We start from the raw sequence: 17172 nt of genomic DNA, 5'->3' as shown, positions 1-17172 counted from the left end.
AAAATAATACCATCATATTTTATTAAGATTTTTTCATTGACTCAGTTTTGCTTTAATTATCATAAAATTTATTTATTTAATAATTTTCCATGAGCATAAGAATGAGAAGCATTTGTGATGCTATCATTGTGGTTACAATGGTATTGTAAAAAACAATGAAATTTAGAAAAATAATTCAACCACATTTAAACATTTAAAAAAAAGTTAAAAATAATTATTTCGGTGGATATAGTTCGCATATTTGCTACAAAATATGGTGGGAACATTGATTGTCTAATAACTCTGAAGAAAGCAATTATATAGAAGAGAAAATCATTCAGAAAGATTGGATATATAGGTGTTCACCCAGAAAACCGTAGCACGAAAATAATAATAATATAGATAAGTGTACCCACAAATGGAAAATAAAAGTTAATAATAATAGTGTTGAAGTCACGTACAACCAAACTATTCATTTACTAAGAAATATGAATAACTCTAATAAATATAAATCCGAATCATTATCCCATACAGTAACCCATATCCCATAAAGATCTTGAGCTGAATCATGACACAAGAAAGAGAAGAATGCGAATTAAAATACAAAAATTTTAATGACTATTGGGAATAACATCTAAATTATAATAAGTTACTGCTGCATAAGAAGATACTAAAACCTATATGGACCTATGGAATTCATGGGGATCTTACTTATCAGTATTAATATCAACATGATACAAATATTTAAGAATAAGGTCCTGAGATATACTGACGTGGATACATTTAGATACTGTAGCAATAACTACACTGATACCTTTATATTCACTGTAATAGAAGAAATTCGAACAACTCGTAACAAAACAGAAGAAAATACTATGAAACCATGTTAACACCGAAGTGCTGCAACTCTTGAACAGCACTGAACTAGGACGCAGACTCAAGAGAACCAAACCGTGTGATATTGTGTAGTGAAGTACATTAAATAGTAAAAACACTGTAACGAGCGTTAGGAGGTAACATTTTATTAAAGACTGTGTAAGGTCTAGTGGGCCTAGATAAGTATCTAGTTTTAGTCACTGTAGAGCTAAATAGTAAGTTAGTTAGCTAATAACTAGTGATAATATATTAATAAATTAAAGAAATATTAGTCATGTTACTTGAACATTGAACTCAATAGATCTCCAATAACAAGCTGTTTGAATAAAAAATCAAAACAATGCGTGAGAGAGTTGGTAAAGGACCAGGAACATCAATTCGACGTTATGGAAACGATATTCTCACTAGAGATCTGTATTTTCATGCTGACAAAATGGTACAAGAACTGAGGCATAATGACAATGTCCAGCCAAGAGAGTTCTATTAATTAATTATGACAATGGTTGGACCAATAAATTATAAATCAGTGTGACACCTAATACATTTAATTTTCAATCAAAATGATATACATACCTCTCCTCAGCTTCCTTCATCCATCTTTCTAATACTGGTTTAATTTTTTGGGCACTCTTGGGCGTAATATCCAACTTTTCGAACCTATGTTAATAGAAAAAAAAACAATTACTATAACACGCTCAATAAATTCGATACTAAATTATCCTGTCGTTATATTGCGATAATATTTTTGGCACAGGACACTAGCATAGTATAATATGGAGGATAAAATTGGAACCACAAACGCTGATCTTTATGCCAGTGCCCTGGCGCTACATAAACAACCATCAACACACATACTGTCACACTCTAACGATGACATTTACTCTAATAACTATGGTGTAGTAAATATTACGGCCCAATATCTTCGAGAAAAAATTACTTTCCCACGATAAACAAAAAAAACCGCCTCACGAACAATTTTCTCTCGAAGATGATGAAAGAAGTCGAATAAGTATATAAAAAATGGACATACATTGCCTGCTGTTGGGCAGCCGCAACCATTTGGGACGCCAGGGCACTGGGAAAGAAATGATCGTATCAGTTTCATGGCCAATAAATATGAGTGAACTTAAAAATAATTTGATAAATTTTGCGAATTCCTTGATTGTAGCCCTTTGCAGTAATTTCGACCCGTTTTCAGTAAAAATGTTGACACCTACCTACAGATGGCGCTTTGGCTGTATGCCGGGCCCTCGGTCACGCTCAACGCTTGTCCCACCTGGGTTTGTGTCAGACCCAACGACAATCTTCTCAGCTTGAACGCCTTGGCAAAGTCTTTTATTTCGTCTAAGTTGATTCCGTCTACGACGTTGCTACTAGTTTGATTTATAGTTGGTTGATCTGTAGATAAAATATGATAATGAACACATATTATACTTTAAAAATATTTGCATTAACATATTCTAATTTAACTCTAAATAATTAGAAAAAAATTATTATTTTTGATTATTTTTAAATTATTTAATTCCTTGAGTTAATGTATAACAGCAATTACAATTTTGTCTCTAATATCGAAAATATTAATATTAAATATAATTAGTTATTATTAATAATAAATTAAGGTGACAGGCCTCCTTCTGTTGCGATAATCGCGGATTCGAATCCTGCTGGTGTATATATGTACTTTATGTTTGTGATTGTAATTGTAAATGTCTTTATAGGCAACAGCAGAAAATCCGACAAGGAATAACCATCCCAGTTACGTCACTAACTAGGTTGGGGAAGATCGGGGGTCTTCTGGGATGGTCTCTAGGTTGGTCACTGGCCAGTCGGTAGGTTTAATGCCGAGGGCTGTGGTTTGGAGCCCATGTTAAACAGTGGGTCTAGTCCAGATAAACCCTCGTTGGTAAAAAGGAGGCATAAAATATATAAGAAATATATCTATAATTAATCGTCTACAGGGGCCTTGAATGTATTCCCACTACTTTCCAGTAGGTACTCGAGCATAAAATTAATTTTCTCACATTGTAAACCTTTGACCTGGTGTCCAAAATAGTATTTTTGCTGACAAAAATTGTGTGTAAGTAAAATAATAAATGTACTGCAAAAGTTTTTTTTTGGTGTTAAAATTAAGTTTGTCATTAAAAAAATGTCACCATAAGAGTGAATTCATAGTGGACAATTTGACTCAATGGGATATATTCCAAGCGAACAATATTACTATTTTTATGTTGTTTTTTCGATCACAAAGATACAGAACCTTTGTGTTGGAATCATTAAAATAACAACTAAATACTTTTTGAATCTAGGATAGTCGTAGTGGATCCACTATTCATCGCCAGCTATAGTAAGCCACAGAAAACTCTTCTTTTTGTTAATGGCAAACAATGAAATACAGATGTTGAGACGGTTCGAAATGGCATTTTCAATCAATTCGTAAACTAGCCATTTTCCCACCTTTTGAATCTTTCTCATCGCATTAGATTAAGTTTTAAGTTAATTTTCGTCCAGTAACTCTTGCAATTAATTGTCTTAAAATAATAATGTAATAATCATTAAAAACTAACCATATAAAGAGGAATGTTAGAAATAATGGAATTACTTATACTGGACTAATCAGAGGAACTAACGAATATTCAATTTCGATAATGTAGTTGATGTTAAGTGATTAAAAGTAAATAATTTCGAGAACAGCATAATTATTATAATACATACAAAGTGGAAATAAAACAATAATATAAAAATATAGATAACAGTTTCTCTGGAAATAGCAATTTGTGTTTAAACAAGATCTAACGTACTAAGTTCTCCTATGACTTCCTAAACTCGATATCTGTTTTGAGTCTTTCACTTTACTTGACCGGACTGATAACATCTGAGTTCATACATCATCTATTATGTAAGTATTGTTCGAAATATTTGCAACTTGTCTTTGATGAAATCTGATAAAATCACATTTTACAATCAAGTATCAGTTACTTAACAGGTCAATTGAAAAGTTCCCGGCCTACCATGCTAGAACACATTTTTTTGCAAAATTAGTTTTTTTTATTCAATATAATTCCCTTCAAGGGTGATACACTGATTATAGATACACTGATTATATGTTTTTCGGTGATTTCGTCCTTCAAACGGTCCAGTAATGCTATGTAATAGTCATTGGTGATGGTCCTTTCTTTTTCAAGGTCAATGAAAATTATGCCATGTGCATCCCAAAATACAGACGCCAGCCGACTGTTGGCTTTTTCCACGCTTTGGAGCGGGTTCATCGCTTGAAGTCCACTCGGATGACTGTCGATTGGACTTCGCGGAGTGAAATGATGCAGCAATATTTCATTCATTGTCACATATCGACGCGAAATCACGGGTTTATTACGCTTGATCATCTTCAAACACTGCTCCGAATCATCAATTCGTCGTTGTTTTTGGTTAAAACTGAGCTCGCGCAGCACCCAGTTTGCATAGAGCTTTCTCATACCCAAATATTCGTGAATGATATCATGTACACGTTCAGTTGATATCTTTAGAGTGTCTGTTATTTCATTCAACTACAACTTACGGCCATTCAAAATCATTTTGTAGATTTTTTAAATGTTTTCGTCAGTAACAACCTTTTTTGGGCGTCCACTGCGTTTACCGTCTTTTGCTCATTTCACCACGTCTAAACTTAGGATACCAATCCCTGATGGTTGATTTTCCTGGGGCAGTTTCCGGAAGCATCAAGCCAAGTTTTTGCTTCAACTATATTTTTTATCTTCAAAAGCAATATTTTATCAAGCCGAGAAATTCCTTTTTATCCATTTTTTCATAATAACAAAAGCTGCTTCACTCAAAATGCTATAATTCACAAACTAATGATCCGACAGCTGTCAAATTTATACACGCATCTTTTGAGGGTTGGGGCTAACTAAAACATATGGATTAAATTCTAGTAGCACCATCTATGTGTCAGGTCGGAGACTTTTGAATTGACCTGTTATTTATTTAATCTTGTGAAGCCATAATATTATTTGAAGTACAACAAATCGGGTATTTGATATTGGTTTTTTGAAATGTAACCGTGATGAGATTTGATTGACACACACCAGAGAAAAGAAATTGATATACCCGCTTTATCAGAAGGTATATACAGCAAGAAAAAAACCCGACATATAAGGGTGAGATCAAAGGGTGAAATAAATATACAAAGAAAAATGTAATTTTATCTAAACATTTAGGTAAAGATATTTTTTAAAAATCAGCCTGGTGTATGTATTGTTTTTGTAATATATGTTTTAGGTGAGATATATGGATAAAAGATAAGGACTATATGAATACATAAATGGCAATGAAAATATGCTGAAGATAAAATGAAACTAACTATATAATTTGCATTGACGAAACACTTAATCCAAATAGAAGAAATTAGGAATTATTATCAGTACATTTGCAAACATTTTAAAGCATTGATAAATATTAAGGTGTTTAATGATTAATGTAATAATATATATGACTATATAGCATTTTATTTTTTGAAACTTGTATCAATTGTTTTGATTATTTACTTTATAGGCCTATGTTTTGAAAAATCAATGATTGTAAATACATTCCTTTAATATACATTTCTAAATTGTAAAATATAAATTAGCTAATTGTTCAACTCAACTTCAAAACTTTTTTATTCATATATTCCCTTTTTTAAAATAGAAACATGTATTATTTCATTTATTACTCCATACTGTTTATAACATGAAAATAAAGAAAGATAATGTATACTTAGATTTCATGCTAAGTTGTTACAGTTCTTAAAATAATCTTACTTATTATACTTTGTTATAATGTTCAGTGGCGTAGTAATTTATACTAATATTTTGTTGATTATTGGAAGTTAATGGAAATTAGATTTAATTAAATGCAATTTATAAAATGTTAGTGAGTGTTCTTGAGATATATAGACATTTATTATTTTAATTAATCTTATGTACAAAATAGATTTCTGATCTAATATTAAAAATACTGTGAAAGCGAGTAACATAACATTTTTAAACTAATCCTTTTACTCTATTATGATATATGAGAGAAAGATGATTAATTTAATACATTGTGGTCGAATTTCGACCACTAGACAATCACTAGTAACTTTTATTCGGAATAAAGTAAAATTAGTTATCTAGCCTTTTGTGGCATGATATACATAAGACTAATTAATTTACGAAAATAATTACAATTAATTGTAAGTAATGTTGACGATATTTTTCCATAATTTTCCGGAGAATCGCGTCCGAAACGTCAATAAAACATTATCGGCCCCGTATATATTAATTTAACCAACATCTCCCCACCCTGCCCCCCGGGCCCCCCGCGATCCTTCGATTATTAGATTTAACTGAGCCTTAATTGTGCCCTCATTATAACCCGACCGATCGAAGCCACTCTTCCTGCGAGCGGACGAACGAGTCGAGACGACGCGGGACACGAATAAAAATCCTCCTAATTTATTTTATCGCCGGTCCAAATTAAATTACACGAAAAGCATTAATAATAATTAAATAGCAATTCCGTTTTTCGAAATAATACTAATAATAATAGTGGTAATAATAATAAAGGCGATGGCGGGCGCCCTCCCGAATTAATCATTCCGTCATAAAATTTACCTCGCTACTATATTGTCTTCTAATTAAGCCGCAGAGTTTAAGTGCCGCCCGTTATTGCTGACTATGGCGCATAAAAAAAGAATTTATTTCATTATGCCGGCCGGAGCTCTCCCCTCTCCCTTTGCCTCTCCCCACCGGACTGGGACTCGATTATTTCGTTTCTGCCTCCAACCTCCAACTCACTCCATCACCGTCGTCCGAGCCGCTCTTTTTCGAATTATTTAAAACATCGGTTTTGTCTAGAATCTTGCCTGCCCAAAGCTTTACAACTCTAATTACGGATTATTTTTCATCGATTTTCAATAGATTCCCTCCGTCTATCGGTTCGTTCCTTTTCATTTAACTTATTTTCGCTCCTCTTAAATTCACCGCTTGAATTCGATCTTATTAGTATAATGACTGGTTTTTACTATCTGTTCTTAATTTTATATTCTTAATCTTAAATAGGTGCCTGAAAAATAATACATGCTTTTAAGATGAAAATCATACATTTCTTCAAAGTGGATTCCAATGATCATTTAATAAGTAATTGAGAAATAGTACTTTTGGTTGATATTATTATTAAAAAATAATGAACCGAATAGAGAAAATTGATTTATGGTTGTAAGGATATAATAATAACTCAATTTTACACGATTACGAATATAATAATGTAAATTCACTCAGTTTTTAAAAATGGTTTTAGTTTTATAAATATTAAACCAATTTATTATTTGACCATTTTTAACCATTAAATTAAAATGTATAAGTCTGAAATGAACAGAGGTTGAACTGAGACTTTTATACTGCTTGGGATCTGTTTCATTGCATTAGGGTCCAACAGCGATTACATCATGCCTTCGTCCTAAAATCCTTTCGATTCTCGCTATATCTTGGTCTAGCAGCTCTCCTTACTCGCCGCTCCTGTTGCCCAAGTTTTGTGAGAAAAAATAAAGATGTGAATGCACAAGATATATTTTGAGAGACATGGAGGTCCAATCTTGTGGTAATTTTACAAATTGTCGATAATTGTGGTTATTGAGAAAATTGCGAACAACAGTTTGAAACGATGCCCATGGTGCTGCTTCTTCAGGCGTTAAAAATGCTGTAAACTCTGCGTCAGACATTCATTTTCAAATATCAGGTCTGAATTATATAACAGGTATATATAATATCAATGGATCATTGTCCGTACATGGAACTGGCTTTGACACTGATGATACATCAAGATATTTATACTGTGATTTTTAATCGCATATATATTTGTATGCTGACAACATTCATCGAGTAAAAGTAGCAATCATCTACAAAATTCTTCTGTTCTTTCCATAACGTTGGTACAGAAAATCAAACCTATAATTTTTTCATGTTTACTGAGTATATTACATCCACCAACGTAACAAAATCACTTTGATTCAACTTTACAAAGTTGTTAGTATTTTCGTACGTTCCGAAGCACAATCACAACATAAGGACAAGCTCCAAAAGATGTTTAATGTAATGTGGTCAGTTGACAGCCAGTGCTGCAACAATGCGAAAACTAGAACCAATCTTGACACACGGATTGAAAAAGTGTAAAAGCCCAGAATTTATAAACCTGTGTTATAAATATAATTTATTTCGATTTCAACCTATGTATTTTAACAAACCAACGATTTAAAGTAAAACAATGAATACATATCCGGTCTAACCAAGAACCTATCCTAGGTCCTATACTCAGCTGAAGAATTTTTTGGCACTCTCTGATATCTATAGAGGTCAATTATAATGTACATTCAATTTAATGTTCTACAAATCTATTTTTATATTTCCTCTGAAAATGTTTATCTCTTCTATGTCATGTTTTAGCCATTGGTTCGAAAATAATAAAAATGTATTTTAGTAAAACCATTGCAATTTGTAAATTAATACTTTTTATCACATGGAATTTTAATAGGTATCGGTTAAAAATTGGTACTAGTCAATATACAACTCATATGGTTCCATCAACAATTATGTCATCTATGTTCAAGACTAGGGACCAATTGAATATTATATTAGAAATCGCCTCATCTTATTTAATCGCATATAAATTTGTATGCTGACATCATTCATCGAGTAAAGGTAGCAATAATCTACAAGATTATTCTGTTCTTTTCATAACGTTGGTACAGAAAATAAAACCTATCATTTTTTCATGTTTACTGAGTATATTACATCCACCAACGTAACAAAATCACTTTGATTCAACTTTGCAAAGTTGTTAGTATTTTCATACGTTCCGAAGCACATTCACAGCATAAGGACAAGCTCCAAAAGATGTTTAATGTAATGTGATCAGTTGACAGCCAGTGCTGCAACAATGCGAAAACTAGAACCAATCTTGACACACGGATTGAAAAAGTGTAAAAGACCAGAATTTATAAACCTGTGTTATAAATATAATTTATTTCGATTTCAACCTATGTATTTTAACAAACCAACGATTTAAAGTAAAACACTGAATACATTGCCGGTGTAACCAAGAACCTATCCTAGGTCCTATACTCAGCTGAATAATTTTTTGGCACTTTCTGATATCTGTAGGGGTCAATTATAATGTACATTTAATTTAATGTTCTCCAAATCTATTTTTATGTTTCCCCTGAAAATGTTTATCTCTTATATCTCATGTTTTAGCCATTGGTTCGAAAATAACAAAAATGTGTTTTAGTAAAACCACTACAATATGTAAATTAATAATTTTTATAACATGGAATTTTAATAGGTTAAAAATTGGCACTACTCAATATACAACTCATATGGTTCCATCAACAATTATGTCATCTATGTTCAAGACCAGAGACCTATTGAATATTATATTAGAAATCGCCTCATCTTATGGTAACAAAAAATAATGTGAATGTGAATAAAATAAATATAAAATTGGAATTTATATATATTGAAATATAAATATAAGTATATATATATATATATATATATATATATATATATATATATATATATATATATATATATTATATATATATATATTAGTTTTATTCTTAGTTAGTTAGTTTTATTCCTTAAAAAAGTCGCCAGCATATATAATATATTAAACAAAATGTTTTCCATGGTTTTGTACAAACTTTCTCCAAATTTCTGTCAATATGGCGATTGGAAGGAATTATTTTGTTTTGGCAACGATCCAAACATTTTATCAGACTTTTGAACCGAGTTCACCATACTACGCTGTCTATATATATGTATCGATTTGAACAAGTATGGTAGAAGTCCATTAGAGCTGAAACTGTATCCATCAAACTCACGCAACGGGTGAAAGATGCTGATGACTAATGAGAAAAACGTCGAGGCCATGAACATTTCGTTTCGGTGTTGGTGTGGGTGGCTCTCCTGGAATAACTCATGAGTTTTTGATCTTTCATTATCCTACCATGGGAATCGTTTGTGCCATTGTCCATGCTCCGTACTATGTTTAAAATGATGTGATACAGCGCGATATTCCTCTAGAACTAATAATGAGTGTAACTCAACGTGTTTGTGTGAAGTACTTCGAAAGATTGTCAGTGGTTCCCAATGTACTCGCTAATCAGCTAAATATGTAAAATGGCAGTGTAGTACGTAGACTAAAACGTCTAACACCATCCGATTAGAGTGTCAGTTAGGATTTCGGCCAATAAATTTTTCAATTAGTTGTCTTCGAATAATTTTAGTCCTCCAACACCGTTAATTGGAATATGGTAGAGAAGTATCACCATAAGTTTCTAAAAGTGTTCGATAGCTTTCGGCATCAGATTTCTTCAAGTCAAACAACAACAACAACGAACATCCGTTAGGTTAGGTTAGATTGCTTAATAGTTGTTTGCAGTGATATTTAGCAATTTCATACACTAATATAATATGAATGTTTTCAGAGGTATAATTGTCAAAATAAAGACATTTTCACCCCCGGCCTTCTTCAACACTAAAAATATATGAAAATAAAATACTAGAAGAACCGATAGCGATAAACGATTTTTGCTACTACTTACTTGGAGAATCTATCAAGAGATCAGCCGTTGAACTATCATTACATCCTGGACTGACCGAGTTCGGACTCCTCTTCATATTCGGTACCACCACCCCTCCCAAACTGGTTGGCACACTTACGTCCGAAGCTCCCGCACTACTCCGTCCACCACCCCCGTTTACACCTGGTGGTGATGAATTTCTAGACGACACCGGTGGGGGATAGCTCGGTAACGGTTTCGATTCACCGTAGTGTCCGTTACCCATAGGACCTCGTACTGGTGGTGTCTGTGAACTGGGAGGTGCAGTCTGGCTTAATAGTGGCGGTGCCTGAGAAAACAACGGCGTGGCCTGACTGAGAAGTGGTGCGGCTTGGTTCAGGAGTGGCTGAGCCAGACTGTTGAGCAAAGGTGTAGGCTGTTGGGGTGAGTGGGCGTTCGAGATCATCTGGGGCAGAGATTGAAGCAGTTGCTGCGCGGAGTTGGGTGTGGACAGTAGGTGAGTCAATGTGGCTGGATTGAGAAGTGTTTGTGGAGTGATCGAGCCATTTGTAGGTACTGAAACAAAAATAAATAAGTATATTATTATAAATATTTATCATTATATATGTTATTGAAGTGTTTACAATATGTAAAACTCTATATTTACAAAAGATTCTCGTTCATGTTTTAAAAAAAAGAGGGGTGGCAGTCTTATCTATAAAACATAGGGATTATATAAGGGAAACATAATCAACTATAATCATGTTGTAGTATTACATGTCACTATGTCGTCATATCAAACTGGCAATATTAGATAGAGTTTACAGTTCTTGACCAACTCTTTTGTTAGTCAATTTTATTTCAACTTAATCTAGCCTCTGATACTGGATATTTTTGATTATCTAATATTATATTTTATAGCTTCTATTCAGAACAATTTCTCACTTTTTAGGATATTATCGACATATTTAGTATATTTATTGGCAGGAAAATTGATGGTTTTTGTTATCATCTAGATGAATTTAGATCGAAATATGGAAGAGAATCGTATATGAAACATATTTGTTTGTAGGTGAAATTTAAATATTTCTTATTTAATATATGATTACCGATGTTGAACTGCCTGGTTCCTGTTTGTTATGTTGTCATGTAGAATTTGTGTGACTATTTCTAAAAAATCTATGGAAAACACCTGTTGTTGTTATATATACAAATATAAATATACGAAATATATAAATATACAAATATATAACTTCTTTTTTATATATTAATCCGCTTAGGGAAGAGGCTTGAGGAAATCAAGAGCAACATCACACGTGAAATTTGGCATAATAAAGCTTATATTGAGAGAATATTCGGCCCGAAAAATATTTGTATAATATGCGCTACAAATAATTAAATTTCAACAAAATAAAATTTGCGCAAGTTAAGAAATCAGTAATAGCCGTTAGATCGGTAGCACAATATATATGAACAAATATTTTGGGCTCTGGCTGACGCGCTTCCAGCTCCAACTCTTATACGGTAGATTATTCGTCGTTTCTGTTGTTTGTAAATTAACTACGGAATATGCTACGTTATATCGGAAAATGTCGGCAGGCAATTTGAATCGGAAGACAAATCCCTAAATTTTATATTTGCGGCAATATTATAATATTTTCCATCATTTTCTACAAATTTCTATTTATCTAGCAACGTATGTAGAAAGAATCATTTAGGTTCGACAGCACCCATCGATTCATTTTCGCACTTTTACAGCTTTTCGAAACCATGTGTCAGCAATACCATCCTGCATCTGCCTGAACAGCGCTAATCAGAAGAAGCTATGTTTGATAAATATGCTGGGTACAGCAGAACTTCTCATTTGGACTATAGCAGTGTATAATTTACAACTGTTAACATGTAATGCAATATGATGATTTTGTATCTGTTGTGCGTTTGTATCTGATATTGCTGTTCTTTTTATCACCTGTAGTAACAGTTTCATTCGGTTTTAACACTACATACTTGTATTATGCCACATTATAAACTACACATTGATGATATTACCAACAACACAATAAACCTTTAAGATCATGATCATTACATTTGGTTGTTGATCGGCTATCCAGGAAAAACCCATAACTTTCTTTTCGGTTAGAATTGTCATAGTAGATCCAATTTTTATTGCCAGTCATGATATTCCACAGAAAACTTTTCTTCTTTTCAACTCCAACAATTGGGATACGATGGAGCAGCTTCACCATAAAAGTCTTTTCATTTAAACCGATATTTCATATTTGCTAAATATAAAAATTGTATTTGAAAATTTATTTACAATTGAAAAGGTTCCCGGCCTACCATAGTAAAACAAATTTTTTTGGCTTTTTTTTTCAAGTGTGAAGTGTGATACATTGAATATAGCGACCCTCCAACTTTTTGATACAATTTTTGTAGTACGATTTGTTCTTTGCTTCAAAATAGGCCTCAGTTTCACCCTTTCAATCGACGAAAATTTCTTCTCAGCAAACATTCTTTTGAGATCTGATAACAGGAAATAGTCAATGGGGGCCAGATCTAGAGAATACGGTGGATGAGGAAGCAATTCGAAGCCCAATTTTTGGATTTTTGACACGGTGCATTTTCTTGAAGAAGCAGCACTTTCTTTTCCTTCAAATGCGGCCGTTTTTCGGTGATTTCGTCCTTAACGCTATGTAATAGTCGCTGTAAAAATTAACCTATGCGCATCACAAAATACAGACGCCGTAACCTTGCCAGCCAACTGTTGCGTTTTTCCCAGCCTTTCGAGCGGGTTTATCGTGTGCAGTCCACTTGGATGACTATCGACTGGACTTCAGAGTAAAATGATGGAGCCACGTTTTATCCATTGTCACATATCGATGCAAAAACTCGGGTTTATTACGCTTGATCATCCTCAAACACTGTTCCGAATCATAAACTCGTCGTGGTTTTTGATCAAAAATGAGCTCGCGCGGCACCCACAGAGCTTACTCGTACCCAAATATTCGTGAATGATATGATGTACACGTTCAGTTGATATCTTTAGAGTGTCTGTTATTTCACTCAGTTTCACTTTACGGTCATTCAAAATTATTTTGTTGATTTTTATTATGTTTTCTTCGGTAACAACCTCTTTTGGGCGCCCACTGCGTTCACCGTCTTCGGTGATCATTTCACCACGTCTAAACTTAGCATATCAATCCATGATGGTTGATTTTCCTGGGGCAGTATCCGTAAACTCGGCATCAAGCCAAGTTTTTGCTTCAACTGTATTCTTTCCCCTCAAAAAACAATATTTTGTCAACACGCGAAATTCCTTTTTAGCTATTTTTTTCACAATAACAAAAGTTACTTCACTCAAAATTCTATAATTCACAAACTAATGATACCACAGCTGTCAAATTTATACACGCATCTTGTGAGGGTGAGGGCTCACAAGATGCGTGTTCTCAATGTGTTTTGATTTCCATTAATTTTTTTACTTTAAAGCTTTTTGTCTTACCTTGGTTATTTGCACTATTAGCCAGGAGATTACTCTGAGCCATTGCCTGTAGGTTAGCCAAAGAAGTTTGCATCACTTGACCATTGTTCAAAGCTAGATTCACCATCTGATCGGTACTATTTACATGATTCACTGGTATTGTTAAGATTGTCTGCGTTGCTAAACCTGCGAATGATTAAGATTACTTAAAAAATAACCTTCAATAATAGCTATATCAAGAAGTATTTACCTTGTGACGTAGGTATCAATAATTGAGCACCCTGTATACCCTGAACTAATTGTCCCGAGGCAAGAATAAATTGAGGCATTGGTGCCGGTTGAGGGGACTGCAACAACGGATTTGTTTGGGGCAACGACGAAGCTGTTGGAGGTTGGGGATTGAGGGGACCCATACTGGTCGGGGGTGACTCGCACGGAATCCCACTTGCTTGCGATCGAGGTGTTGTAGCTATAAAAATGAAGAATGAAGAAATAATTATGAAAACTTTCCGTTAATTAAAATTTTAACAACTGTTTATAATAATTTAGAACACTTTCCGCTTGGTGGGGTCTCTTGTGTAACACCTTTGAATTATTAACAACAATTAATAACAAAGTTGTTCATTAAACAATACGAAACATTCATTAAAGTAATTAAAATATTTTTGTGCTTAATTATTCTAACGAAAATGGTTTGTAATTTTGTTTCATTCTTGCATAGTTTGTTTAAGGTGGAGAATTATTGCAATTACTTTATTAACGATTAATTAAATAATTGATAAATGTAAGTGTTTGTAGCTTTAAAAGTTATACTATGATATCATGATTTGTACTCGTTCAATATATGGTGCATAATTTTTTAAAATCTTTTTATCATTTCAACTGATGTCAACATTACTGTTAATATTAACACAAAAAAAATTAAATTCTAGGAAATTATTTTTCCTTATTTTGATGATGTAAAATTTTAAATATTTATATAAATGTATTATTACCAACCAACGTATAAAATGACGCTGCGGTCCTCACATAATCTTCCACGATAAACAATTTATATGGGAAGTAAACCTTCGGTTTTTCCAAATTATGCAACTTAATGTTACATTAGCAGAATGGTTATTTTTTCAGTTTATAATACCATTTATTTAATAATAAGTAGCGATTAGAATACATTATACAGAAATCATTATAATTGTTATTCAACACACTGTTTTGCAGTCATCATTAATTTTTCTCTGAATTCAATATAAAATGAAATGATGTAAATAAAACATATATTATTAACTATTTTATATATTTGACAATCCTTAACACTTAACTGGTGAAAGGAGATTCTTATCATTTAATGACTTCGATGTCTAGGGTCATTGTTATTATTATTTCAATTCACAATAGCTCCTAATTAACAAAACAAAAATAGATAGTATATCTAGGATTTTTAATTTCCTGTGTAGTGTTTTCTTAGCAATGCTTGTTCAACCTGTTGATTATTATTAAGTTACTGATGCGAAATCACCATAACAATTTATACTTTTCTGTAGGAATAAAGTCAACATACATGAGGTTCACTATGTGACAATGCATCACTAAAAATACTGTTTGCTGCGCTACGTGTTTATATTACATCAAATTGAATGATATAGAAGTGCACGACGTGAGCCAGTAAGATCGTTCTACGTTTGATAGAACGAACATCAGATTGCATTTTCTGCTGAACAATTTGAGGGTATTTCTCGCGAAAGTGACGTAAATTAGTTAAGAATTTCACGTCTTTTCATTAAGAAATAGGAAAATTGGAGCATCATCATCATTGTTAATATATTAACAATATAATCTATATAGTAACATTAGCATTTTATGAACACAATCATAATAAAGTAATAGATTAAAAATAAAAAATATTGCAAAAAGCACGTGAATCAATAACATATATATTTAAGGAATAGTATCACAAAAATTAGCAACTAAACAATGTTTCAGTTTAAATATTGTAATATTGTTGGTTCGAAAGAGAGGTGTCATAATTAAAAGCACGCTTGATGTATTAAGCGAAATTACTAAGCATTTAAATTAATTGGTGACGATTTTGGTTTGACTAAAACATTGAGTTTGCTTGCATGCTTGCCAATCTTGATAGGACATGTGGCATATAAAGTTGTAGTTAAATACAGCAATGTCTGAAATGTTGTGAAACCAACTATGGTTGTGAAAATTTGATGAAGTTCAGGAAAATATAACTTTTTACTGGTAATAGTTTAGAATTTATGAATATATATAAATCCCAGTAGGTATGTCTTGGTATACTATATATCATTAGCATAACATTTATTAAAAAACCTAGTTAGAATTAAAATATCAATAAAAATTATGATATATTTTAGATGAATATCAAGAAAATTATCAGGATATGGTAATTTCTAGAGTTCATAAATGGCAGAAAATTAAAAAAAAACACTGTTTGGTAACGTATGCTAAATCTGTATATATTAATATTAGTGTTATTATTCATATTATTAAAAAACATGTGTAAAAATATACGTATGTTGAGAATATATAAGAAATTTTTGGGTAAAGCTCATAGATGCTTCTAAGTAATCAATATAAATTTACAAGAGAAGAATTAGAACATACAAAATAGCTTTCAAAATCGATAGGTAAGTGCGCATGCGCTCAATTAGCTATGAGCATGAACTTATATAACAGGTCAATTGAAAAGTCCCCGGTCTGACACATAGATGGCGCTACTAGAATTAAATCCATATGTTTTTTAGTTAGGGCTAACCCTCAAAAGATGTGTGTATAAATTTGACAGCTGTCGGATCATTAGTTTGTGAATTATAGCATTTTGAGTGAAGCAACTCTTGTTATTGTGAACAAAATGGATAAAAAGAAATTTCGTTGTTGATAAAATATTGATTTTTGAAGGAAAAAATTACAGTTAAAGCAAAAACTTGGCTTGATGCCGAGTTTCCGGACACTGCCCCAGGAAAATCAACCATCAGACGGTGAACGCAGTGGACGCCCCAAAGAGGTTGCTATCGGCGAAAACATTAAAAAAAAAACATAAAATGATTTTGAATGACCGTAAATTGAAATTGAATGAAATAGCAGACACTTTAAAGATATCAACTGAACGTGTACATCATATCATTCACGAATATTTAGGTATGGGAAAGCTCTGTGCAAAGTGGGTGCCGCGCGAGCTCACCTTTGACCAAAAATAACGACGAGTTGATGATTCGGAGCAGTGTTTGAAGAC

The 17172-nt window shown here is 32.7% G+C and overlaps 1 protein-coding gene across 5 annotated transcripts in view; it reads right to left on the bottom strand.

The window, feature by feature from the left end:
• The window catches only part of pdm3 (POU-domain protein pdm3), a 283474-nt gene that overhangs the window by 7792 nt on the left and 258510 nt on the right, over positions 1 to 17172 (bottom strand). For 3 of the 5 annotated variants that reach the window (XM_076409651.1, XM_076409649.1, XM_076409650.1), the window contains exons 5-10: positions 14164 to 14382; positions 13935 to 14099; positions 10475 to 11008; positions 2073 to 2253; positions 1886 to 1930; positions 1429 to 1512 (exon numbers count right to left, since the gene is read on the bottom strand). In XM_076409651.1, the coding sequence (XP_076265766.1) occupies positions 1429 to 1512; positions 1886 to 1930; positions 2073 to 2253; positions 10475 to 11008; positions 13935 to 14099; positions 14164 to 14382 (1228 nt within the window). The remainder of the gene's footprint in view (positions 1 to 1428; positions 1513 to 1885; positions 1931 to 2072; positions 2254 to 10474; positions 11009 to 13934; positions 14100 to 14163; positions 14383 to 17172) is intronic. The other 2 variants (XM_076409653.1, XM_076409652.1) reach the window with 1 other exon arrangement.

Source organism: Rhynchophorus ferrugineus, unplaced genomic scaffold, assembly GCF_030347505.1.
Source record: "Rhynchophorus ferrugineus isolate W39M unplaced genomic scaffold, kcgeb_rfMv2 rfM7, whole genome shotgun sequence".
Lineage (NCBI taxonomy): Eukaryota > Metazoa > Arthropoda > Insecta > Coleoptera > Curculionidae > Rhynchophorus > Rhynchophorus ferrugineus.
Note: the sequence above shows the minus strand (reverse complement) of the source record. Positions and strands in the feature narration are given on the sequence as shown.